General features: G+C 28.6%; 7 protein-coding genes across 8 annotated transcripts; 3 read left to right on the top strand and 4 right to left on the bottom strand.

The window, feature by feature from the left end:
- The first annotated feature begins 385 nt into the window (after positions 1-385).
- Positions 386-1,816, top strand: Tpi (triose phosphate isomerase). The gene is made up of 3 exons (XM_069123138.1): positions 386-647; positions 826-1,079; positions 1,166-1,816. The coding sequence occupies exons 1-3, from the start codon at positions 539-541 to the stop codon at positions 1,544-1,546; spliced, it is 744 nt and encodes a 247-aa protein (XP_068979239.1). The 5' UTR covers positions 386-538; the 3' UTR covers positions 1,547-1,816.
- mRpL20 (mitochondrial ribosomal protein L20) lies at positions 1,627-2,696 on the bottom strand. Of its 2 annotated transcripts, none has more exons than XM_069123140.1 (4): positions 2,596-2,696; positions 2,358-2,451; positions 2,171-2,281; positions 1,627-2,103 (listed from the first exon to the last, which is right to left on the bottom strand). In XM_069123140.1, the coding sequence occupies exons 2-4, from the start codon at positions 2,442-2,444 to the stop codon at positions 1,846-1,848; spliced, it is 456 nt and encodes a 151-aa protein (XP_068979241.1). In that variant the 5' UTR covers positions 2,445-2,451; positions 2,596-2,696; the 3' UTR covers positions 1,627-1,845. The 2 variants fall into 2 exon arrangements, with proteins under 2 accessions (XP_068979241.1, XP_068979242.1); XM_069123141.1 differs by having other exon boundaries at positions 2,567-2,695.
- A 112-nt stretch (positions 2,697-2,808) lies between these two features.
- On the top strand, positions 2,809-4,961 carry Sas10 (UTP3 small subunit processome component Sas10). Its single transcript, XM_069123128.1, has 4 exons — positions 2,809-3,028; positions 3,410-4,014; positions 4,106-4,758; positions 4,825-4,961. The coding sequence occupies exons 1-4, from the start codon at positions 3,012-3,014 to the stop codon at positions 4,912-4,914; spliced, it is 1,365 nt and encodes a 454-aa protein (XP_068979229.1). The 5' UTR covers positions 2,809-3,011; the 3' UTR covers positions 4,915-4,961.
- A 174-nt stretch (positions 4,962-5,135) lies between these two features.
- Positions 5,136-6,511, bottom strand: LOC138184824 (10 kDa heat shock protein, mitochondrial). The gene is made up of 3 exons (XM_069123142.1): positions 6,424-6,511; positions 5,584-5,751; positions 5,136-5,500 (listed from the first exon to the last, which is right to left on the bottom strand). Exons 1-3 carry the CDS (start codon positions 6,424-6,426, stop codon positions 5,357-5,359), a joined length of 315 nt encoding a protein of 104 aa, XP_068979243.1. The 5' UTR covers positions 6,427-6,511; the 3' UTR covers positions 5,136-5,356.
- An 839-nt stretch (positions 6,512-7,350) lies between these two features.
- LOC138184815 (heat shock protein 60A) lies at positions 7,351-11,281 on the top strand. The gene is made up of 4 exons (XM_069123126.1): positions 7,351-7,598; positions 8,399-8,810; positions 8,958-9,848; positions 10,050-11,281. Exons 2-4 carry the CDS (start codon positions 8,399-8,401, stop codon positions 10,457-10,459), a joined length of 1,713 nt encoding a protein of 570 aa, XP_068979227.1. The 5' UTR covers positions 7,351-7,598; the 3' UTR covers positions 10,460-11,281.
- A 33-nt stretch (positions 11,282-11,314) lies between these two features.
- Dbp80 (putative ATP-dependent RNA helicase Dbp80) lies at positions 11,315-14,868 on the bottom strand. The gene is made up of 8 exons (XM_069123127.1): positions 14,548-14,868; positions 14,067-14,287; positions 13,899-13,991; positions 13,592-13,809; positions 13,329-13,506; positions 12,995-13,232; positions 12,754-12,916; positions 11,315-12,578 (listed from the first exon to the last, which is right to left on the bottom strand). The coding sequence occupies exons 1-8, from the start codon at positions 14,608-14,610 to the stop codon at positions 12,325-12,327; spliced, it is 1,428 nt and encodes a 475-aa protein (XP_068979228.1). The 5' UTR covers positions 14,611-14,868; the 3' UTR covers positions 11,315-12,324.
- Positions 14,869-15,509: 641 nt separating this feature from the next.
- LOC138184813 (RNA-binding protein 33) lies at positions 15,510-25,532 on the bottom strand. The gene is made up of 11 exons (XM_069123124.1): positions 25,387-25,532; positions 24,720-24,819; positions 21,756-22,324; positions 20,716-21,596; positions 20,438-20,604; positions 20,186-20,359; positions 19,793-20,104; positions 19,574-19,724; positions 19,042-19,175; positions 17,458-18,075; positions 15,510-16,383 (listed from the first exon to the last, which is right to left on the bottom strand). Exons 1-11 carry the CDS (start codon positions 25,395-25,397, stop codon positions 16,210-16,212), a joined length of 3,291 nt encoding a protein of 1,096 aa, XP_068979225.1. The 5' UTR covers positions 25,398-25,532; the 3' UTR covers positions 15,510-16,209.
- Between the last annotated feature and the right edge of the window lie 190 nt (positions 25,533-25,722).

Genomic DNA, 25,722 nt, shown 5'->3' with positions numbered 1-25,722 from the left:
AACATATTCACGATTTCACTGCATAAGATATTTTGAGATTTTTAATTACTTATAATATACCAGTATTAAATATTTAATTACTTTTGTAAATTACAAACTTTGCAATGTTCATATCATGCAATATTTTTAAAATCTGATTCCAATATCAGATTTAGTATAGGAAAATTTTAATAAAATTTAAATTAATAGTCTTGCCTACTTATAAAAGCTCGAGATTAAATGTAAAAGTATATTTATTAATACAAAATTGAAGGATATATAGAAATAGCGGAAGTAATTTTATTTCCACGAATAAAATAATTCCTGTAAACTGTATTTTATTGAAGTATAGCCCGCGAAAGAGAGGGGAGTAAGAAATAAAGAATGGTGGGGGTTTCATAAAATCAGTTGGGAGGTACGTGAACGTGACTTAATTCACCTTCTGGTTTGTTGAAGGTCGAAAGTCGAGAGAGTAGTTTCGAAATTTGTTTTAGATTCACTGGAAACTTGTAAATCCATTATTATTAATTATCTTCGTGTATCTGTACATCGTAATATCATGGGCCGAAAATTTTTTGTCGGTGGTAATTGGAAAATGAACGGTACCAAGAGTGAAATAGATGGTATCGTTGCTTTTTTAAAAAACGGTCCACTTGATTCAAATGTCGGTATGTTTGTTCTATCTGCTGCTTTTATATTTAATATTCTATATTTTCTAATTTTTAAATAACTCCTAAAAAACGATATATCTTATATAGTTATTCATAAATTTTATTTTTAATAATATAACACTGATAATATTAATTTATATATTTTATTATAATTCTAACAATATAATTTTATTAGAGATTGTTGTTGGCGTACCATCAATATACTTAACGTATGTTAAGAATATATTACCTAACAATGTTAGTATTGCTGGACAAAATACATATAAGGTTGCCAAAGGAGCATTTACAGGAGAAATAAGTCCTGTCATGCTTTTGGACAATGGAATCCCATGGGTAATTCTTGGTCACTCTGAGCGTAGAAATGTCTTTGGTGAAACAGATGAATTAGTAGCAGAAAAAGTAGCCCATGCTTTAGAAGCTGGATTGAAGGTAATATAAATTTTGATTATTTTAAAACTTAATACCTAGTAATATAATCTTAATATTAATAAATGCCAATATATTTGACTTAATAGGTGATAGCATGTATTGGAGAGAAATTGGAAGAGAGAGAAGCCGGTAAAACAGAGGAAGTAGTCTTTAGGCAAACTAAAGCTATTGCAGATAAAATCAAATCATGGAACAATGTAGTTCTTGCCTATGAACCAGTCTGGGCAATTGGAACAGGCAAAACAGCTACACCACAACAAGCTCAAGAAGTCCACGCAAAGTTGAGAGACTGGTTCTCTAAAAATGTCAATCAAACTGTTGCAGAGACTGTTAGAATCATCTATGGAGGTTCAGTAACGGCAGGAAATGCGAAAGACTTGGCAAAAGAAAAAGATATAGATGGATTTTTAGTTGGAGGGGCATCTTTAAAACCTGACTTTGTACAAATCGTCAATGCTAAGCAGTGAGATAAAATATTCATTATGCGAGAATGTTATTCATTTAATTAATATATACTCTAAGGATGGGTATATTATAAGAAGTACTGTAAAGAATTAACTTATATATTTTCTTGTTGTTTGTACAGAGAAAGATCTAAGTCATGTTGCTGTAATGAAATATTATTACTACACAATTAACAGTAACCTTTACACCTTATTTCATTGTTCTTAAAAAGCACATACTTCTCGTAAATATATAATCAGTAGTAACTCAATAAATGTTGCAATAAAATGTAAGTTTAATTATTTATTTTGCAATAATTTTATCAATCCAGTTCGTCAATTAATCCTTCAACTATAACAGTTTCAGGCATAGATTTATTAGCAACTCTTTTAAATCCTCCTAGTTTTGTCTTTGCACAAGCAATATCAGATAAACATTTAAATGTTCGTGGTTCCCAAACAGCCAATGTTGATAAAGATTTACGATTTAATAAAATATTACATCTGCCTAATCCTTCCAATAGAATCTTTATATTACTATTATGTTCCTTTGCTGCACTATTTATTCTGGTTTCCCAAAGCTGTAACAAAAATGAACAATTATTTATATAATATTCTAAAAGAGAGTTACTTTCTTTTATGAATTACCTCTTTCATATCGTCTTTTTTCAGCTGTCTTCCTATTGTAGATTTTAGTAACGCTCTGTGTACATTTCTAATGGATATACTATAACAATTTCTTCTCCTTCCAATATAATGCTAAAAATAAAAATAATTAGAAATTTGTATCATATTTTCTCTATTTTGTTTCGAATAAGTATAAATATATATTTACCGCAGCGAGCTTAAATATTTGACGTTTTCGCCAGAATTCATCGGGACCTCGACTTCTTATAAATAATTGCGCAGTTAAAAATACCATTTTCCTTCTAAATGTGAAAATATAATAAAAAATCAAATGTTTATTTGATATTTATATGATTCTGATTCATAAATACATAACACGAGCCACAATTCACATAACCGGTAAATCCATGAACTTACAAACGTAATAGATTTAAATATAATACTACCAGATATAATGAAAAATGAATGATGATGTATTAACACCAATAGCAGAGACGAATATGAGTAAGTGTTATTCCTCTCTTGCAAAGAGACGTCTCCAATGACTTTCTTAGTAACAAAACATATAATCGATTGTCGATTTTTGGAATAACGAATCGATCGTAGGAAAATCGATTCAAAAGATCGATCTTTTAACCGAAAGAATCGATTTCTCTGAAAAATCAAATCGGAATTGAACACCTCTAGTCCCCAACTAAATGGCTTGTGAAGTCATGAAGTTGTGTGTGCGTATATTGTGATAAGATATATTTTATCAAAAATAATAAATAATAAATAAGATTGCAAAGTGAACTATACTATTAAAACTTGTATAAATATTTTTAGCCACAATTTTTGTATTGTTCTAATAAAAAATTTTAATATGAGAAATAAAAAGAGGTAAACTAAAGATTGTCTTGAATGAAATTGAACCGTTTGCGGTCGTACATCAATTTCAGCGATTAAAATTTTACCATTCTTAGAAAAATTGGTTGTATGTTTACTCTCAGGCACTCTTTGTGTCTCGAAAATACATAAGATTCTTAATAAGATTTGTATAAGTTATCATATGTAAGGTTACATTATTAGTGTTTGTTCAATGAAAACGAATTCCGACCAGCATAACAATTATATCGGAACTTGGTACGACCGCAAAGGGTTAATCTCAGTAATAAATGCATGTTTCTACATACTAAATATATAAGTTGTATTCCTTTTATTAATAATGTTAACAGCTTTTTATTTTTATTACAAAAAGTATATTTGCTTGATTTCTTTCAGCACAATAAAGATAACAGAAATGGACGAAGGAACAATGAATTTAGAAGATGTAAATATAGATGAAGTCATAAATTCTGAAGAAGAATACTCAGAAAATGAACGTGAATTACTTAGAAAAGTACGAGATAGACAGTCTTCGGAAAGTTACGATAGTGATTATGAAGTATATGGATTACACAACGCAAATGAACAGAACCAAGATGATACAGAAAATGAAGTCCAGACAGATTCCATGGAATCTGATATTGAAGGATTACAAGAAGATTCCAACTTACCAAATGAAAAAGCTTGGGGAAAAAAGAAGAAAGCTTATTACTCTACTGATTTTGTAGATCCAGATTATACTAATATCAGCCAAAAAGATTTAGCTCAAGCAGAAATGGAAGAAGAAGAGGCTAGAAATATTCAAAAGAGATTGGCAGAGCAATTGGATGACATTGATTTTGGACTAGATTTTATACAAACAAGAAATGATGATCAAAAGGCATACGAGAGTACAGAACAATTTATAAAGACAGATCTCAGTAAACTTAGCAAAAGACAAAAGCAAATAATGATGCAGAAGGAAAGTCCTGAATTTATAGTTCTTGTAAATGATTTTAAAGGTATGATATATATTCAATAAAGTTTATAAAATATATTTCAAAAGGGAAAACTAAAAAATTAAATATTTTTAATATGCGTATTATGATTTAGATCACATGGCAGAAGCAAGAGATTCACTGGCACCATTTCTAAAGTTAATTAAAGATGGTATTCTCCCTAATTGCCCCACAGTTTCTTTCATAAAGACAAAGTACCATCTTTTATTAAACTATTGTATCAATATCTCTTTCTATTTAATGCTGAAGGCAAAAAGATTGCCTGTTAATTCTCACCCAATTATAAAACGTCTAGCACAATATCGTCAGTTATTAAATCAATTGGAATCTGCACAAGGAAATTTAATACAAGAAATACAGGAAATGTTAACAGCAGAGAAAGAAGGGAAAGTATTGTATAATATATTAAATGGCAATAAAATAAACATCAATGAACAAAAGACATATCATTTCAAAGAAAAAGCAAATTGTGTAAAAAGATCTACAAATGAAATCATAAATGCGGATTCTTTAGAATCTGAATTGAAGACAGAAAATGTAAATGAAGAAGAGGTTTTGTATAATAGTAAAGAGAAGATGGAAAGTACCGACATGCCACACGTAGTTGAAGATCAAGAAAAAAGAGCAATTACATATCAAATAGCAAAAAATAAAGGTTTAACGCCATATCGTAAAAAAGAACAACGCAACCCCAGAGTAAAACATAGAAATAAATATCGTAAAGCTAAAATTCGCAGGAAAGGAGCGGTATGTATTTATTTATTTTAAATGATGAATATGTTGTAATACAATAACAATTGTTTTATTTTTCAGATAAGAGAAGTAAGAAAAGAAGTTACTCGTTACGCTGGAGAGATATCGGGTATTAAAGCTAGTGTAAAGAAAAGTATCAAATTGAAATAAAAGATTGGGTTATATTAAAATTGTACTTTGTTTCAAAACTCATAGAATTGTCCTTTTATTTCCTATTAAAATATATATTTCTATTTATGTGTATAAAAAGAATACAAACTTTTACTTATTACATATCAATGGATTCTATGGTTTTTTTCTCTTACCATTATTACATTAGTACCAAGATTGAAAGAAAATATAAGAATGAGCAATATTTAAACAAATAGTAATACATAAACACAACAAATGCTTTATTTTTTCCTTTTATATGTGCAAAATCATGGCATATATAACAGTAGATACATAAGGGAATATCATTATGTACGCTACAATGATAAACATCAAAATTCGTATGAAATTAACTTACATTTCACTGTTTCATTGTTTGTGTATTTCTTATGAAATAGGCTGTAGTACTTAAAAAAATTGCAAACATAAACTTAATAGAACCTTAAACTTCTAATTTCGCCAGTATATCCGACTCACGGAATAAGTGAAATTCTTTATTATCTTCAAGTTCTACCTTAGTTCCACCATATTCTGGCAATAATACAACATCACCAACTTTGATACTTAAAGGGATGTGTTCTCCTTTCTGAAAATGAATATTCTTCCTTTTTTATTTTTGTATTTGCTGCTTAAGTATATTATTGCAAATATTAAATACTTTTTACATACATCATTTCTTTGTCCCGGTCCAATTGCCACAACAGTTCCTTGCAAGACTTTTGCTTGAGCTTTTTCTGGTAAAACGATACCACCTTTTGTTTTTGTTACAGCCTCGGCTCTTTGTATAAGAACTCTATCAAATAGAGGTATAAGTCTCTTGATGGCATTAGCTGCAGCCTATTATGAAAATATTAACATAGAATATATATTAGGAGATTTATAATATTTAAATTTAGTTTTACGATATATATTTAAGATCAATTACTTTAAGATCGTGCATGGCGTAATTTTACGAAATTTTTCGTACTGTATAAAATTCAAAAAACGTTTAGGTTACTATTCGTCTACTTATTTTCTTGCAAATGATAAAATTAATAGCAGAAATGCAATTATGTAAAAATGCAGTAATTAACTCTCTATCTACGAATAATTTCACTAAAAAATTTGCGATATTAAATCATAAGCACACGATGGAAATTATCGTCATACGTATATATTTTTGTTTTATTAACTGTTCTGTAGTCACTTGTTTTTCTATCTCTAATAAATAAATAAGAAAAAAGAGGACATTCACTACACCGGCCATGCGACAGGATTTATAGAATCAAATATCATTGAAATTACTATACTAAACAAAAAAACATCGAACAATACAAGTAAATTATACATGATTTCAAATACATTCATTACATTTTTTAAATTAAAGATTAACTTAACAGGAAATATATAATTTCAATCACTATTTTGAAAGTTAACCTTAGAAATTTTTGAAACATATGAAAATGTTGAGTTAATGAAGAAAATTATAACATAACATATAATTTAAGATAAGATTTATGTTCTCCTTACCATTGTTTCTAAAATTTCAAATTTCTACGATAGACAGAGATCGTGCACTCGCTGTTCAACCACGTTGTACTATCTATGTGCAGCACCGAGCAATCCTCTCCGCTTTTCTCGAAGATTCCAAATTCCCCTCTATACTTCTTTGCCCCACCACGTGTTTATTGATTTCGTATTGGAGTAAGAACCCAGTATACACGTTACGTAAAACGAGACATTACACGAGATATAAAATCTGACACAAGATGGCGCTAGAATATTATTGAACACATGTAGTGTTGTAACTTACATATATACATATATATTTCTTAACAAAAAGTTATTATGATAAAGTATAAAAAATAAATTATTATTGAGAAACGAATTCTGAACTTTTATTTGTATGTTAATTACGATCGAATAAATGACATTGGTAACAAACAAATAAGGTCATTGGTAAATAAATAAAATTGATATCCATGTAAATACTACGTAAATTTTAAAATATATGTTTTCATAATGGCTAATACGCTTTTTATATGGCTTAATGCTAATATACTATTAAAAACTTTTTAAACATCCTTTTTCTTAGACAATAAGTTTCGATTATTCAGCAAATTACAATACTTAGAGAAATATCTTAATTATTTAATATAATTTGGAATAAAATGAAATAAAACTGATATATGTATTTCGTTTTATTATATTTGAAATTATTTTGAAGTTGTTTATACTTGATTTGGATATAGTGAATTGTATAGTAAAATGTATAGAATGATTTGCCGGCAAATCGACGAATATGATTGGCGAATACTGAACGATTGCATCACATATGTTCTCGTACATTCTAGAAGCTATAACTCTTACTAAGAATGAAATTTGTTGATATGATTAAAGAATTAAATGTTGTTAAATGAAAATGTAGGAATAATTTCTAGATTTTTATTTCTTATTTATATTTCATATCGATTAAATTTGTTGAAAATTTTAAGAAATTTCTTAATCGAATACAAGAAGGTTAAGTTAGAATAAAACGATAAGGGAGGGGAAGGGAGCATTACCCATGTGATAGTGTAAGCTGAAATCTCTCTTACACATTTCATTCTACTGGCGAACAACGTGCGGTCACGCTGTGCCGATTTTCAATTACTTTTGAAATTACAATCTCTAATCAACGGCTTTTTCTCATTCACTAGTTAAAGGTAAACACTTTTTTCGTAAATTTCATTTCCTTCCTGCACATAAATATATATTAATTGTTTAAAGGTATTAACCGGTTAATCTTAGACCAATTCTGTTTAATTATATCTATTGTACATTTTATATTTTTGATTATTATAGAGCAATATGTTCTGTTCTTATAATGATTTCTTTGTATTTGTCATTTTAATAAATTGAAATATTAAAAGTTTTAAGAAACGTTTTTACAGTTTTAAAAATCGTAGTCAAAGATGCAGGATAAAAAGCAAAGAAACAGAAATACCATGAATAATGCTTCTTACAGTTGCTCTCGGTTTTTCAAAATTATTTATATTTTTTTATTCTTTGGTGTAATAATTTCCAGTTGTTTTTTTTTACTCGGATAAGCCGGTCGAATTGATTTGTATGTCATATTGGATTATAAATCAAAGTAATGGCGAAAAAATACAGAAAGTAAAAAAGCAATGTTTCATATGATACAAAATTGTTATAGAAAGTTTTGGAAGTTATTTAAAATAATCTGTATTGTACTGTGGTTTCTCGGCGACCACGCGGCAGTTTACATAACCACGTTTACGTTACAAGTCGATTAATTTTCCCTTTTCAAAATTTATTAATGTTAAGGAAAACAGATTCCTCTTTTTATTATGGAAATAAAATTATAAAATTTAATGTCAAGTTTCGTCGATAAAACTTAAAAACTAATTTTATACAAAATTATAAAATGTTCGATGCATATATTTCAAAAAGTTTTTATTCAGGAATATTGTGTGATATAACAATTCTTCTTTAATTATTTTAGATGCACAGATTACCAACTGTATTGCGTGGTGCAGCACTACGTCAATTACAAGCTCGTTCATATGCCAAAGATGTACGTTTTGGGGCAGAAGTTAGAGCACTCATGTTGCAAGGTGTTGATATTTTAGCAGATGCAGTTGCAGTAACAATGGGTCCAAAAGGACGTAATGTCATCTTAGAACAAAGTTGGGGTAGTCCAAAAATTACTAAAGATGGTGTCACAGTTGCCAAGGGAGTTGAGTTAAAAGATAAGTTTCAAAATATTGGAGCAAAATTAGTACAAGATGTAGCAAATAATACAAACGAAGAGGCAGGTGATGGCACAACTACAGCTACAGTTCTAGCAAGAGCCATTGCTAAAGAAGGATTTGAAAAAATTAGTAAAGGTGCTAATCCTGTAGAAATAAGAAGAGGTAAGTAAAAATAAAAATAAATTATAATATAAATATAAATTCCTGTTATAAAATTGAATTTATTAAATAATGCTACTAGAAGATTTTCTTATTGCCATTATGAAATAGTAGAAAGGCATTTAGAATAAAATAATGAACATATTGCAGGTGTAATGTTGGCAGTTGATAAGGTCAAGGACGAATTAAAAACCTTAAGTAAGCCAGTAACAACTCCAGAGGAAATTGCACAAGTAGCAACTATCTCAGCCAATGGGGATAAGGCAATTGGTAATCTTATTTCGGATGCTATGAAAAAAGTTGGAAAAGAAGGTGTAATCACTGTAAAAGATGGTAAAACACTACACGACGAACTGGAAGTTATAGAAGGAATGAAATTTGACAGGGGATATATATCTCCATACTTCATAAATTCTAGTAAAGGAGCAAAAGTTGAATTCCAAGATGCACTATTGCTCTTCAGTGAGAAAAAGATATCGTCTGTGCAGTCTATAATTCCAGCATTGGAATTAGCGAATTCCCAACGAAAACCGCTTGTTATTATAGCAGAAGACATTGATGGTGAAGCACTGTCAACGCTTGTGGTCAATAGATTGAAAATTGGTTTGCAGGTGGCTGCAGTTAAAGCCCCTGGTTTTGGAGACAATAGAAAAGCAACACTTCAAGATATGGCGATTTTGACTGGAGGGATTGTATTTGGCGATGATGCAAATCTCGTTAAATTAGAAAATGTGCAGTTATGTGATTTAGGCGAAGTAGGAGAAGTTATAATTACAAAAGATGATACACTCATCCTGAAGGGCAAAGGGAAGAAAGTTGATATCGATCATAGAGCAGATGTAATTAGAGATCAAATTGCTAATACAACATCTGACTATGAAAAAGAAAAACTGCAAGAACGTTTAGCAAGGTTAGCATCTGGAGTTGCGGTTCTAAGAGTTGGTGGAAGTAGCGAAGTTGAAGTTAATGAGAAAAAGGATCGTGTTCATGATGCTCTTAATGCTACTAGAGCAGCTGTTGAAGAAGGGATTGTTCCTGGAGGTAATTAGATATTGTTCTTCCAGTTTCTGCATTAAATTTTTACATAAACGTGCAATGTACAAAATATAAGAACTTGGTGGCAGAACACAAAAAACTTATATGTAGAAAAATGTATTCATCATAGATATTGAGAAGAAAAAAGTAATTTTTTCTACATATTAAATCTCCGTAATAATTATTTTCGATATTTTCATTTTACAGGTGGTACAGCTCTCCTAAGATGTATTCCAGCTCTTAAAAATTTGAAAGCATCAAATAACGACCAAGAAACAGGAATAAAGATAGTGGCAAATGCATTGCGTATGCCGTGTTTACAAATTGCTCAGAATGCAGGCGTAGACGCTAGTTTAGTAGTAGCAAAAGTTAGTGACAGCAATCTTGGTTACGATGCTTTGAATGATGAGTATGTTGATATGATCGAGAAAGGTATTATCGATCCAACAAAGGTAGTGCGTACAGCACTTACTGATGCCGCGGGTGTTGCATCACTACTTACAACTGCAGAAGCGGTGGTTACTGAATTGCCTAAAGAAGAACCTCAGATGCCAATGGGCGGTGGTGGTATGGGTGGAATGGGTGGTATGGGTGGTATGGGAGGTATGGGAATGTAATTGAATAATATCCCATACAAAGACTGAATTTCACATTGCAATTCAATCGCAATATCAATCAATTTGCTATAAACTGCTATTAGAATTGCAAACATATAAATACAATTTACCGATTGAGTAACCAAGAAGCTAAATATTTAGGATACTTTACTGTACTGTAATGTTTAAAGTAAATAAGCAGAAAGAAAGTTTTTCATGTACCGTTGTGATATTTGTTCTCGAATCATTCGTTTTTGTTTTATATTTTTAAACATTATTGTTCTGCTGAATATATGCCATAAGAAAAATTCATTTTTTATTGAAAGAAGTGCATATCCATATTAACAGTTTGTTAATTTCTTGTTATAAAAATATGTAACAAATGTGCAAACAAATTATACTATTACGTCAAAAAATAAAATTTAATAAGTCAAAGTTAATAGTTAGTGTCAATAAAATTTAAAAAGTTTCAAATCAGTGGTTCACAAGAATATATTTAAAAACTGAATTAATATGTTCAAATAATCTTGTCTTTATAGGAACCTGTTCGTTTATTTCTACATTAAAATTATTACAAAAGCGATTTTATTCTTTTGCTTAATTGACAAAAAGTTATTAAAAGACGGATAAGTATTTATAAATTATGAAATTCAGGATGCGAGAAATATCCTTTGATGCATTTTTGTATGATTTTTCATCTATATGAATGAATAAGTAATAATGCAAATGTACAAACGTGTGTATTGCGATAAGTTAAAAAACTTACTTGTTTCATATCTTTTTTTAAATGTTGCAATTTATTTTCATTTTTTAATCTTAATAAATGTATGTTTGAAATACGTACTATGGGTGTTCTCTAAAAAAAAACGTCCCACCTATTGAGAAACTTTTATTATACTTCCATTAACAAATTTAAAAAATTAATGAGTTCTATTGAAAAGAAATGTTTACATCGAAAAAATAAAATGTAAATAATATAGAAATTCTGTTACAATAAAAAATGATTGAATGCTTCATACAGTTTCGTCCAAATACATTAAAGCACACCGTATTTTAATATTACGTCACGTATGGATGTCCTTGTAAATGAATTTGAGACGAATTGTATTACAATAATGACCATTTTGTTTAATTACTTTGCTACACTATTACATGGAAAATTATACATTTTACGTATTTTTAACATCAATATCTATATACCATTGTCGAAGGAATTGTGTTAAAATATTTTTATTTTATGTTTCATTTATAAGAAAGTTCTCATAATGTGTAAAATATGTCGGTAAAGTTTCCATACAACATTCACAATTTGTTTGTTCCAATATCAGTTATTAATTCCAATATCAGTTTGTTCCAATGATTAACTGATTTTAGCTTATATTATTTGTACTTATAGAAATCGTGATAATGTGATCACAATATCGTTGTAACATTACCGTAATACATATAACCAAAGATCGATCAGTAGATCATATGTGGTCAAATTAAAATTTAAATGTGGAAGGAATGAATAGTTTTTCTTTTATATAAAAACTCAAACTTAATTTTAACGAAGTTACATGCAGTACAAAGATAAGGACATGATATTTCTCTGTGTCAAACAGTTATTTGTTGTATAACATATAAAAATATTTTTTTATTTTTATATTGTTCAAACTCTGTGTATATTCCTGATCCAATCGCCATATTTTAACTCGATATTAAAGAATACCATACAATCATTGTAAAAAAAGGTAAACATATAATATTTGTTGGTAATATGTGCTATTGGAAAAGAAATACAAAGAATTCATGTTGAGAATACAAATGTCTATTCTTTTAGGAAGTATTACAATATATCTATGCGTATTTGATAAAAAGCATAATTGTATTTCTTAAATATTAATCTAGGCTCCTATTTTTTCTATTTCATCTGCATCTTCTGCATCAAGGTAATGTATTTTTCTTCCAAAATGTTCTTCTATATCCTTACATATTTGCATTGCATGAGACGAATCTATTAGATTAATAGCAATTCCAGATTTACCAAAACGTCCAGCACGACCAATTCTATGCAAATATGTTTCACAATCTGCTTGCCGATTTTGATCCACTGGTAAATCAAAATTGACAACTATTGTTACTTGTTCAACATCAATACCTGCAACATTTTTTTACTACTGAATCACTTAAATAAATTTATAATTAATGTTGGAAAGTTGTAAAAATGTTCTCCATATTTATACTTCCATATTTTTAAAAGTACGTAATAAATATATAGAAAGAAATATAAAAAGCTTTAGACTTTAAAACTATGACTGGAGTTACATGAATACCTCTGGCTAAAACATTAGTTGTGATAAGAACTTTTTCAAGACCAGCTCTAAAACGATCCAAAACTGAAATTCTCTGTTCAACTGTCAGTTCCCCAGATAAAACAGCTACTGCATGACCATCTTTTGTCATTTTTTCGGCTAACCAACCCGCTGTTTTTCTAGTCTATAGATAAATGAAAAATACTATTTATAATTTTAAAACGGAAAAACCACTCATTAATACAACATAAAGATATCTTACATGACAAAAAATAATTGCCTGTCCTATTGTTATTACACCATATATGTTGGTAATAGCTGCATATTTTTCATCCAGATCCTTGCATTTTACATAATATTGTTTAATATTATCTAAACTTTCCTCTTTTTTCAGTAACCTTATTATTAAAGGATTATTAACTATAATTTCTGCAAATTTCATCACTTCTGGCTCATAAGTTGCAGAGAAAAACATCATTTGACATGTGCGTGGAAGCTGCCTGTAAGCAATGTGTTTAAATGTAAAATTTAAATATAAATACAATATGCAGCTTGAAATATCATTTCTTTACGTTTTTATAAACTAAAATAATTACTTATGAATACGAATACACTGGTCTTGATGACCTTGCGTTGCTATCATTACATCTGCTTCATCTAAAACAAAAACTGATATTTTGCTTAAATTAAAGAACTTAAATTTAACAGCCCAATCTAAAACTTTTCCTGGTGTTCCAATGATTATGTGTTCTGTAATCTTTGATCCACGACTTACTGAAATAACAAAAAAGAAAGATGTAAATTTTTATTAAAAAAGATAATTTCTGTATGGTTGAAAATTATCTATAATATGTATTACTTTCTTCTCCTCTTACAGCATATTTTATTTTTATTTCATTACAGAATGCAGACATTTTAGCTGCTACTTCTCCTGTTTGTATAGCTAATTCATAAGTTGGTGATAAGCAAAGCACTTGAGGATAATTTTTGGTGGTGTCGACTCTGCTTAGCATTGCTAATACAAATGCTGCTGTTTTACCTGTCCCAGATTGTGACTGAGCAATCATATTTTGTGGTCTATAAATAATCCATTAAACTTTATGATTGTCGTTTATTCTTTGTATTAAAAAATGAAAGAAACTTGTTTATATTAGAAACAAACTTACGGATCAGCAAGTAAAGTAGGTAATGCAGTTTCTTGAATTTTTGATGGAGCATTAAATCCCATTGCATATACTCCTTTTAATAAAGCAGGTTTGCTATAATATATATTATACTGTATAATCTTTTTAAAACAATATCAATATAAAGAAATTAATAGCAAAAATACCAACAGATGAAGAGCTTCAAAAGATTTAACACTATATAAAGGTGAAGATGGATCCTTTCTTTGAACTTCTATATCTTGTGTTGTTTCTACCAAACCTTTACGTATAATTTTTTGGAATAATGATTTTTCTGCGGCTGAGATTTGCTCATCCGAACCATCATCATTTTTGGAATCTGTATTTGCTGTATTTTCTTTAGGTTCTTTATCTATATTTAGATTGGACACCTGACACGTCATAAGAGTCGACAAGTTATTATTTCGGTAAAAAAAAAGATAATAAAAATGTTTCGTTATAAAAAGGGGTTAAAATTGTTATATTATTGATAGATTTAACATGCTTTAACTGTAGAATATATATAATTTCAGTAATTAAAAATTAAGCAAGGAAGGTACACAAAAAAGAAACTTTTTTGAATAGCAAATGTGTAATAAACAAACAATAGCGAGGTTAAGCCGGTGATACACATATATGATAAAAATATTACCTTTGCTGATAGTTTCTCTTGTTCGTCTACGTATTTAGTCCATTCAAGTTCAGCCGAAGCCATATTAACATTGATACATTCACAATGATTAAGAAAATAATTTAAGTTTTAATTAGAACGATAAAATAATACAATTACTCGTCGTGATTTTTAGCTAACGCAGCGTCACAGCACGGCATAAACAATAACTAAGGCATATATATTTTTTGTGAAGAATGATTTAAAAATGGCAAAAGTTAATAGTGATATTAATAAATATTGGAAAATTTAAATAGACGATAAATAATAAATGATAAATTTAATGAACAAAATTGGTTTTCATATACATATATATACATATATGTAGTGATTTGTGAATATACTTTTCTTGCTTACAAGGAATGTGATTTTTTCACTTTGTATACATATGGTACCCTCAGACTATCAATACATACATATATATGTATATTGTCAATGTTTCAAGGTTCTCAACTAAAGGGATCGATGTGTCAATATTTTTTGATAAATCGCATTTTTGTCGAGAACCTTGAAATATTGACAATATTATTGATTGTCTGAGGGGACCCTAATATCAATTTAATTGTAATTGGTATTAATAATAGTAATAAATTAATACATTAATAATAATAAATATAATATATATGCATTTTCAAAACATATATATATGTTTATAATTTTTTCTAAATTTATTGTTTATAAAAATTCAATGTTTCGTTTCAAATTTGAAAAATTTCGTATTTCGTACATTTTAACAAGTATTAAAGAAATAAAGTTATATATTCTATTTATGATAATTTACTTTTTGCAATGTATTGAATAAATACTTTCGACTTAATTTTTTAAAAGTATTTATTATAGAGAAGTATGTCATATATTTTTTATATTATCACACTGTAAATTAGTATAATGATATTTGTAATAAAACATCTATCTACTAATTTACATAGAATAGATTATATCAAGCATGAAAAATATGATGGGTTCATTGATACTTTACAATGACTTTAACTGTCTGATATATGCATAATTTAAGCATGTCATTGATTAATATTGTAACACATTGTAACTGTATTCTATAACCTAATTTACTTTTAATTTTTATGGCAAATATGCGTAAATATATGCATAAGTGTAACATAACTCTAAGATAACCTTCAACAAACACATACATTGTAGTGGTTTGAATGGTTTTAATTTAAAATACTATACAACGTAGATATAATTTATGTGTTTTATGTAATGATTCATATATATTCTTGCATTTAAAATTACAAATTTTCGAGATTAGCATATATGCTGTGTAATAAATGATAGCCGTTAAATGCACAATATATTATTAGAAACTACCATGTATATTTTTATATGAAATATACATTTCATATTTGACATATGTACAAATTAAATGGTCAAGTTTATTCACTTCATTTGTAAAGATATATTATACAGTTTATTTGCAGCCGAAAATTTTTTTTTTCTAATTCCTGGACGAAACATACTTTAAATAAAATGTATGTAAAATACGAAATGCGTTTATTCATATATAGGCTGCTTCGGTAAAATAAAATATCGTTGCTTGTATAAACGCAAATATGAATGTACTTATATACTTCTTCTCTCCTTTTTTATCGTAATACACTAGATTAAATATATTCAATATATCTCTTAAGAAACTTTTATAACTGTGGTAGTGGTCTTAGTTCCGCTTGATTGCGGTACAAGGCGAACGGTTATCAGCGAAAGGTCAAGCATTTTGCGCTGGTATTTCTTGTGAAACACCATAGCAGCAGACTGCGTCTTAAACACAATCGTTGCGCTGCGCTCACCCATTTGTATGCTCTATAACACGAATAATATAAACAGATAATTATTAAATTGTTGAATTAAAGAAATCAATATTTATTTTAAAAAGGTTGCGTATTTTCAACTTGTTACAAAAACTTATTGAAATCATAATAATAAATTGAATAACAGATATATGATTCTAACGTATAAAGTATTATAATAAATAAAATAAACGTTTTTTGTATATATACATATATACATAATAAACAAGGTATATCAAGTTAGATTTAAGCAAAATATTATCAAACAATATATTGCTAAATATATAGCTATATTCTTTTATTATATTGTTCATTATATAGTTTTATATGAACTATAGTCATTATTTATAAATATGATCTAAACTTTTAGGTTAATGTAAGATATTCTTCAAAACAAATCTGCCCATTACATGTTAATATAATATTGTATCTATATTCATGTATATATATTAAGGAAAGTAATACAATACTGTAGTTATCAAATGCTTGTTTTTATTTTGTTATAAAGAAGAGTATTATCAAATATTGAATGAATACGAAATAATATTGGGATAATGATTTTTAAACAACTACAACAATATGAATTTGTCAGTTGTAAAACAAATTTATATACCTCAATGAAAAAAATACCCAAAAAGGTAAGAAACAATGTAAGGTTTCGAATAGTATTACAAACTAATAATAACTTCTCCCCAAACAAAGAAAAAGGAAAAAAGACGCAATTATTAGTATTACTATTGACACAAATGTAATATGTGGGATATTGTCAGAAATCTTAATTAACGTAATCCGTAATTACATAAATCTTAATTGAAATCATTCTCAAAATAATCATAATTAAAATACTAAAAAAAAAAAACCAGAAAGAAAAGGAGAAAAAAGAAAAAACCCACAAAAGAAACAAACATGCTTGAAGGAGAAAAGATTGGCATTGTATATTATTATAAAAAAAAAAGAAAAAAAGAAAAAGAAACGACCACAAAAGAAGCTGGATTTATGGTTTCTAAAGGTAAAGTATGTGAAAAAAGGAACTATGAATTTGCAACGAAAATCCAAGTCTTAAATGTTTTCATGCAAAGATAGTCACCTCAATTGTTCCGATGCCTTGGCACATACGTCTAATTTGCGCTTCGGACGTGCTTGCTGCTAAATTCTCTACCTTTACAGTATTTGTTTTTATTTCCGGTATTTTTTTCTGTTGTATAGGAGATTTTTGTAGTACAACTCTTTGGTTAGTTTGTGTATTAACAACAACCTTTTTCGCATTGGTATTCGTTACTTCTTGTACATTAATCACAGTTTTTTGAAGATTTCCTGGTGATTTTTGTTTAACAATTCTTTGTGAAGTACCAACAACTTTTTGTCCTACATTTGCTAATTTTCTTAAAACATCAGCTTGATTTTGACCAATTCTTTGAGTTGGACATTGAGCAACATTAACTAACTTGTTTTGCATCAACAGTTGACCTTTCTGCAAATTTGATACTGTTTTTTGTATAGTAGTGGCAACCTTTTGTGTATTTAATAATGGTTTCTGAATTACAATTCTTCGCGTTCCAGATTGGGAATTTAATACTTTTGTATGTTCATTTCCTTGATTAATCGTATGTCCAGAATTACTGTCTTTTGTAGAATCTATAGAGTCACTGGGTTGTATAGTTTGTATTGTCCTGACAATTCGTATACATGATGATTTCTCTGCAACCTATAACAAAAATAGTCGTAAAAGATAGCATGCCGTGTAAAAAAGTATAAAAAAGAATAATAATATTTGAGTTACTAATTTCAATATAAAAAGTTCATTAGAAAGATCAAGATTTTGCTTCAAAAATTACAATAAATGAAAAGGAGTTGATAAAACATTTTAATATAGAATAATCTTAATAAAAGTTTGGAGGAAATTAAATAGAACAAAAAATATTTAAAAATGTATTTTATTAGAACATGAGTAAAAAATATACAGAAAGTCTGATAGACCTATATATATATATATATATATATTCGTGAGAATTATACCATTTGTAAATATTTATTTCTACTTGAATGATAACTTACATATCTCAAATGACATATTATTAAATAAAAAGATATATTATTTATATATACATATATATATATATAAATATATATCTTATCTATATCTTATATCTTATCTATATATATATATATATAAATATATATATATATATAAATAATATATCTTTTTATTTAATAATATGTCATTTGAGATATGTAAGTTATCATTCAAGTAGAAATAAATATTTACAAATGGTATAATTCTCACGAATAAATAAAAAGTGCAACAATGTGTTTTAGTAAATAAAAAAAAATTGTTAATTTCCTAGATATTGCAGCAACTATTTCTATACCTATGATATTTATATACAATATATTTGAATCTTTCTCTTTTTCATTTTAGTATAATACAAACAAATAAAATTCTATCAGACATGATCACATTTTATACAATTTATTTCCTTTGAGCATTAAGCACGAATTGCTTATAAAAAATATCATAATAAGAAAAACCATTAATTACTCTCACTGTTTTACAAGTGTGTATATCAAAGAAAGAAAAAGAAAGAAGAAAAAAAGAGAAAAAAAGGGGAAATATCAATTTCATGTTTTGTGTACCGACAATTAGGAAAGCATGGCATCTTTAGTCATATACCTCTGTAGATTGTGTATTGATAGGACGAGCACGTCCTCTTCCAGTATTGGTATGTCCTTTGTTTATGGATGCATCTTTTACTACTCCCATAAGTGCTGATACAGGTGGTTTTGTGTCCTGTATATTTTCATTTACTAGAAAGTAAAATTATTCATTACACACACAATTATATTCATTTTAAATTGTTGCTATTATTATTATTATATATAATTATGTACACAATATATTATAGTTATTTCTTAAACGAAATATCATGTTATAACTGAAATATTATAGCTTATTAAATAAATGCTTAATTATGATAATAGAAGAAAAAGAGTGAAATAATTTTTAACAAATATTCTGCATACTTTGATAAAGAAATGGTAACTCTCTTAAATAATAAAATAAAAAAATAAAATAAAAAAATATATTACTAAACAAACTTAACTTTAACATTGCCTTTGAAAACGTATCCATTGTACTCAAGCAATTAATTACTAAATCATTTGTGTATATCTGATTTATATTATGATTATGTTATTATACATACATGTATTTTCGTTTTTAGCTTCATCATTTTGTTTCTCCATTGCAGCCATTTTTCGTCGATTTTCCTTCTCCCGCAAAATCTTTTCTCTAAGCCGTTTCTGTTCTTCCATCTTTTTTCTATATTCCTGCATTTCTGGGTCGTTTTCTTCATCCTATAAAAATTTATTTTGGAGGAATATGCAATGCGTGGGAAGGAAATAAAATATGAACGCGTATATACCTTTTTGTCATTATTCGTATTGTTTAACATATCCACTGTTCGTACTTCTTGAAGATTTCTGTTGCTAACCTTTATTCGCTTTGGGCTCAAATCACGTAAAGGTCTGTCTACAGAGTTGGGAACTCTTTTTTGTGGCAATCTAGTTCTTATCGAAGTATTCACTGGTCTGTTACTAGACTTCTGTACATGATTTTGATCATAATTCTCACGATACGCGGTTGACGAGCAAATCTTACCCTTCGAAACATGATCGTTTCTGGTTCTCGACGACAAATCTTTATCGCGATAATTTTGATGGATTCCTCTGTGATCCTGGGGATGAGTATTGTTTTTAAAAACTAGATTATATTCTTCGCGCTTAATATGCTTGTTACCAATTCGTACGTCACCAACCTGTGGATAATTATTTTTTTGATCCCCTTGATCCGATTTATATTTCGAACTGGATTCATAGCTATCATCTCGCAAGTAACTACTTTCTAAAGGATACTGTTTATTCTGAGTTCCAGTTTGATTTTTCTGCGGCTTATTTTCTTGCCATACATCAGAAAAGTATGCATAAGGATCCTGTGAAAATTCGTATAATTACAATTTCCTGTAAAATCTTGTTACACCTTAGATTCGTCAATATCACGTGATACATACGTCGCTTTTATTTTGTTGATAATTTTGTTGATAATGCGACGGTTCTTGTTGGGCTTGATTATACGAACTTTGATTCTGATATGGGATAGCGAGTTGTGAGAATTGGCCAGTAGGAACTTGAGATGATAAATTAGGTGTTTGCTGACTGGAATCCCATGCGAGTCTTGCTGTTTGCGAATCAAACCAGAAGGAATCATAAGTAAGAGGAATTAATATGAAATTATAGGCAACTGATAAAAGTTAAAAAAAAAAGTCGATAATCACTTGAAAGAACTTACCATCGTTTGTCGACTGAACGGCTCCTCGAAAGTGAGGATTGATTAAAATCTTGTGCCCTGGAGGTAAAGGTACATTGGGTACATTGGAAGTGGATTGTTGCGGTACAGGTAACGTATTAGTATTAAATTGACTGGTAGGTACTTGATCGGAATATCCGGACCTCGAATCGTAAACGGATCGGTTTTCAAATTGAGCTGCTTCTTGAAAAGGTGGTCTATTCTCGAAAGGTGATTGATTTGGTATTTGACTGACGTTAGGATGATTAATAAGTGGCCCTTGGGAAGAAGCTTGACGTGGATATCCTTGCATAGGTAACGGTTGACTGCCCTGTTGTAACAATGGCGCGGTCGATGTTCCAGGTACGACTGAATTCAGATTTCCAAGAAGCGTTCCTCCAGGATTCCCTTGCAACAATGGACCTTGATTGTTTTGCATCAGCCGAGCTTGATTATCTTGCATAAGGGAAGCTGAGTTTTGAAACGGGGCTGTACTCGCAGCAACTGGCGCCGGTTGAATTTGGACATAAGGTGGTTGATTCGATGGATGGCTGTAAGACGGTCCTTGAAGAGATCCTGACAAGCCACCTCGAGGTCCGTAATCTAATCTTGTCCCGATTGTTCTAGGACCCACTTGATTTTGAAATTGATTAGGATTGAATTGTGGTCTATTATCTACAAAATGCGATGGGCCTTGGAGCGAACCGTTTGGAGAATAATGCTGGAAGGGTTGTACTTGAGAATTTTGTTGCTGGTAAACAATCTGTTGGTTTTGCATATTGTTTGGTACTCCGAGGAAAAAGAGTGGCCAGGTCTCGAGTAAAGGTGGCCTGCATACTGGTGGTGGTTGATTATCGAAGTTTGCGTTGCGTGCATTACCGAACCTGGCCAATCACATTTTACAAACAATTATACACTCTAATAGGTATTTTAATATTCTAATATTATACATGTGTACACACAAACGCATATATATATATATATATATAATACCATAAGTAGATAAACACAGAGACCTTAAGAATCGCAACAATTGCACATACCTTGGATTAAAATTTCCCGAATTTTGTGTATTGAATCTTCCACCGCGATTTCCTCTTGTACTTCGACCTCTTCCACGGCCTCTAGATGCTAGCTTGGATGGTTCAGATGTTACCACGTTCTCCAAAGTATCCGGTATATGGTTATTCATTTTCGAAGCAACGATAGTTCTTTCATTTTGAAATCTGTTTCTCCTTTCTTTAGCTTCTTCGCATTCGTCATCTTCCAATCCTTGTCCATTCCCAGAATAGATTTTTGCATTTTTCTGCAACTTCTCTCGTAGATCTCCCTTTTCGATATTATTCGAAGTATTGATGTTATCAATTGTAGAAAATTCATCGTTTTGTCGGGTTTGTTCGCTTTTATATTCATTAATTTCATCTTGCTCGTAATACTTCGATTGATCCTCTAGCTGATTTCCGTCGTCGTAAAAATCATTGTCGTTGCTTCTATCAGTTTTGCTCCTACTAAACTCTATGTTTTCATCTTCACCATCTAAGTCGTCAAGTGCGTCGGTTACTCCTAAGTCCAGTACATCATCTGTTTCCTCTTCTCCCTTATAGCTATTCTGCTGCTCAGGGAATTAAATTGCCAAATATTTGTAATGAAAATATAATATTTAGCCGTAGTCGTTACAATCTACTCTTAATTAACTATATGTTTATCAATTTATAAGAAGTTACTCTTTCATGATTAAAACGAAGGTACCGCATTTGAGAATTCTCGCACCATTCTTTCCTCCTACTTCTATCAATTTTCCTTCCTTCTCATCGAATCTCTTAATTATTATCAACCGCTAATAATAAGATTTATACGGCAAAAATTTTAATCGCAAGTTTCTCGACAAAACTTACTGTTAGGTACTATTATAATTCATGCAAATGAATATTACCGTAACAGTCAATTAGAATAATAAAATATTTTCTCAATAAAAGCGATAGCATATTTGATACTTCGCAATACGGAATTGTTATAAATATATATTATACAATATGTTACAATTCAAGGCAGCAGCAGCATGATATATTGCAGTTCAACAATATGTTTCGTATTATGTTCGATTGTATATTACTCATATGATATGTACATATATATACATTTATTTTATTATATACATACATTCAGTTTATTTTGGACAAATTGTATTAAGAATCATCGAGTTTCTATTTCAATTTTTTTAATATTTCATACTGCTTTTTAATGAAAAGGAAATAGATACATGACTTGAAATGTTATACAAGTTGATATGATATCCAAAGATATAAAGTATGTACGATGTATTGTTACAGTCGCTCAAAAGAACGAACGATATTACCTTCTTACAATACCATTGTATCACAACAATCAGACTCGATATCTCTTTTCCATAACATTTGAATGTTTTAATGAAAGAATTCATCATATATAGATTTCATCGAATCAAATATCTCTTTTTAATCTTTCATACATCTTACAAAATAATAATTGTGTAATTACATTTAATTTTCTAAAAATCTGAACAAGATGTGATTTTCATTTGTAATGAAATAAAATGTAATTGCGTAGACTAAATTTTTAAACACACTTTAAGAAAACTTATATAAACATGTATATTATAAACATTCATATATTTTTTATACATAAAAACTTTCATTAAAACACACAATTTTCATGACATCTTTGAGTATATTATTTGTAGTAATTGTAATATTTAAATATTTGCACTATAAATCACAAAATTTAATAGTGCTTTCAATTGTAATTTGTTGAGAGGCTACAAATAGCACATTAACAAATTTGTGTAATCGTACTGCTTCAATTACCATTAACATTTATTCTGCTTACAATATCTAATAGTTGTGCTTTTTTAACAAACAGGGAAAAGGAAACATAATAAGCACAAATAACATAATAAATTAGGAAATATCATTACGTACAAATTCTTAATATTCATTATACATATACAGAGTTTTATCGGCACTAATAAAAGTAATTGTGAAATTTTAAATAATAAGGAAAATACAGAAAGCAATTATAGTACAAAAGATAGAAATTGCTATAACAAATAATATTATGATATAATATGAATACAAAGAATAAATATCAATCGTTTATCTTTCATTTTCCCTGCATAAATTTTTACTAAATATGTTATGGATGAGTTTTACATGTTCCATGTTTCATTTTCACATCCTTTGTATATTATAATAATGTTGAGAAATCTCGTAATAAATTTTATAAGTCAACAATTAATGTGAAGCATTTGCATAAAATACAAAATTTTCGCCTACGCAAAAATGTATTATAATTTTTGTGTATTTGCTTTAAGCTTTCAATACAATCTCATACGCATATAATAAGCACATAATATTTTCGCTCACAATTTAAGTAAAATGCTTATTTCACCCTGGAAAATTTCAAAATATTCAAATAGAATATATCTTTGTTTAATCATTTGTAAAGTGATTCTATACATGAATTAATGATAAATATCTTGTGTCTAAGATAGTATCATCATACAATGAAAAATATGTAATTTGAAATTATGATTTTAGATTTGTTCATCCTAGTCATAATACACAAAATAAATCAGATATAACTAAATGAAGTCCTTCTTGCTTGCTGAAATATATCGTTTATAAAACACATGAAAACAAAATTATATCAAAATTAATCTGTTTGTATTAAATAATTAATTATTTTTGACAAAGTTCAGAAGAATTATTAGAAAATTCATAGAGAGTAACTTTATATGTGCAACTACTATTTCATACTATAATTTTTAAGACCGCCTTGATTAATAATCGCAATATGTTGATTTGTCATTACATTAACAAATAGAGTACAAAATTCTTAATTTTCTAACTGTAATATATATTTTTTAATATATTTGTTATTAGACTTGAACATTATATTGTATCATATGATGCATTATAATGAACCAACTTTTATTTAACAACAAAATAATGGTCCAGCAATATGCTCACCCTCTCCACTTCATAATCGTCTGCTAAAAGAGCCTCTTCTTCATCATTGCCTAGATCATATTCTTCATCTCCAAGATCTTCGTCCAATAGGGTATCATCACTAAACAAGTAAAAGCTTGAATAAAAATAGGTACAGCGATCATCACGTTAAAAATCTCTTTTAAATATATTTAACATATTTTTATATTATTAAAATATGTTTTTTCAATTAACATACAGATATAATAAATTCGTGTTAAAATATGATAATAAAATATAATGAGAAATTCACTAAACTTGTGGAAATGAATTATATACAACAAAAAGTAATCAAAACCATGTTTATTAAAGTAGCCATTAGTACACAATAAAAACAGATATTATTTTTATGGTTATCATACTTCTTTGATATCCTGCAAATACAATCACTGTATTTTACGAAATGAATTTTAATTGCAAAACCAGTAAATGAATAATTCACAAAAAGATAGAATACAATGGATGATGGAAAAAACACAATGTACGTCACTATTAACAATGATTATAACTCTAACCTCAAATTAAACATAGCTATACGGAAGAAATAACAGATTTATAATTGTATATAAAATAATTCTGAGGTTAAATCGAATAGTAAAATTATATCAGAACATTAATTTTCTTTAATGGAAAAATAAATATCTCTTACTGTTCCGACATTGTACATCCACTTTCTGATACTTGAAGGAAAATCTGCAAACTGTGATGGCACCGAGACCCGAGATAACGAGCGTTGCGTAGCTCACATCGATTGTTACTTTCGAGGTATCAACTTCCTATATCGAAATCTCGAAATAATATCGAATACAATATCATAACAAATATAGCAATGGCACATATTATTTCTGCCCTTGCATATTGCATTAATTTCAAACACTACATAAAATAAACAAAATTGAGTAAAGTACCACATATAAATCATTAATTTAATTATTAGCATTTTAGTGGGCTAATACTATTGTGTTTGACACGGTTATGTTTGAAT

This window comes from Bombus flavifrons, chromosome 11 (genome assembly GCF_040668555.2).
Source record: "Bombus flavifrons isolate JBK064 chromosome 11, iyBomFlav1_principal, whole genome shotgun sequence".
NCBI classification, from domain to species: Eukaryota; Metazoa; Arthropoda; class Insecta; order Hymenoptera; family Apidae; genus Bombus; species Bombus flavifrons.
The sequence above is the reverse complement of the archived record's forward strand: the minus strand, read 5'-3'. Positions and strand labels throughout refer to the sequence as shown.

Coding starts and splice junctions, on each gene's coding strand:
- Dbp80 (XM_069123127.1), bottom strand. CDS start 14,610: ATGGCTTCGGCTGAACTTGAATGGACTAAATACGTAGACGAACAAGAG. Junction 13,810..13,898: donor CCTACTTTACTTGCTGATCC/GTAAGTTTGTTT, acceptor GATTATTTATAG/ACCACAAAATATGATTGCTC. Junction 13,507..13,591: donor TGCTGTAAGAGGAGAAGAAA/GTAATACATATT, acceptor TTGTTATTTCAG/TAAGTCGTGGATCAAAGATT.
- mRpL20 (XM_069123140.1), bottom strand. CDS start 2,444: ATGGTATTTTTAACTGCGCAATTATTTATAAGAAGTCGAGGTCCCGAT. Junction 2,282..2,357: donor AAATATTTAAGCTCGCTGCG/GTAAATATATAT, acceptor TTTTATTTTTAG/CATTATATTGGAAGGAGAAG. Junction 2,104..2,170: donor AAAAAGACGATATGAAAGAG/GTAATTCATAAA, acceptor TTTTTGTTACAG/CTTTGGGAAACCAGAATAAA.
- LOC138184815 (XM_069123126.1), top strand. CDS start 8,399: ATGCACAGATTACCAACTGTATTGCGTGGTGCAGCACTACGTCAATTA. Junction 8,811..8,957: donor TCCTGTAGAAATAAGAAGAG/GTAAGTAAAAAT, acceptor AACATATTGCAG/GTGTAATGTTGGCAGTTGAT. Junction 9,849..10,049: donor AGAAGGGATTGTTCCTGGAG/GTAATTAGATAT, acceptor TTCATTTTACAG/GTGGTACAGCTCTCCTAAGA.
- LOC138184813 (XM_069123124.1), bottom strand. Junction 19,176..19,573: donor AGCTAAAAACGAAAATACAT/GTATGTATAATA, acceptor TTTACTTTCTAG/TAAATGAAAATATACAGGAC. Junction 16,384..17,457: donor AAGGCATCGGAACAATTGAG/GTGACTATCTTT, acceptor TTCGTGTTATAG/AGCATACAAATGGGTGAGCG.
- Tpi (XM_069123138.1), top strand. CDS start 539: ATGGGCCGAAAATTTTTTGTCGGTGGTAATTGGAAAATGAACGGTACC. Junction 648..825: donor TCCACTTGATTCAAATGTCG/GTATGTTTGTTC, acceptor TAATTTTATTAG/AGATTGTTGTTGGCGTACCA. Junction 1,080..1,165: donor CTTTAGAAGCTGGATTGAAG/GTAATATAAATT, acceptor TTGACTTAATAG/GTGATAGCATGTATTGGAGA.
- LOC138184824 (XM_069123142.1), bottom strand. Junction 5,501..5,583: donor GACCGGGACAAAGAAATGAT/GTATGTAAAAAG, acceptor ATTCATTTTCAG/AAAGGAGAACACATCCCTTT.
- Sas10 (XM_069123128.1), top strand. Junction 4,015..4,105: donor TCTTGTAAATGATTTTAAAG/GTATGATATATA, acceptor ATTATGATTTAG/ATCACATGGCAGAAGCAAGA. Junction 4,759..4,824: donor AAATTCGCAGGAAAGGAGCG/GTATGTATTTAT, acceptor TTTATTTTTCAG/ATAAGAGAAGTAAGAAAAGA.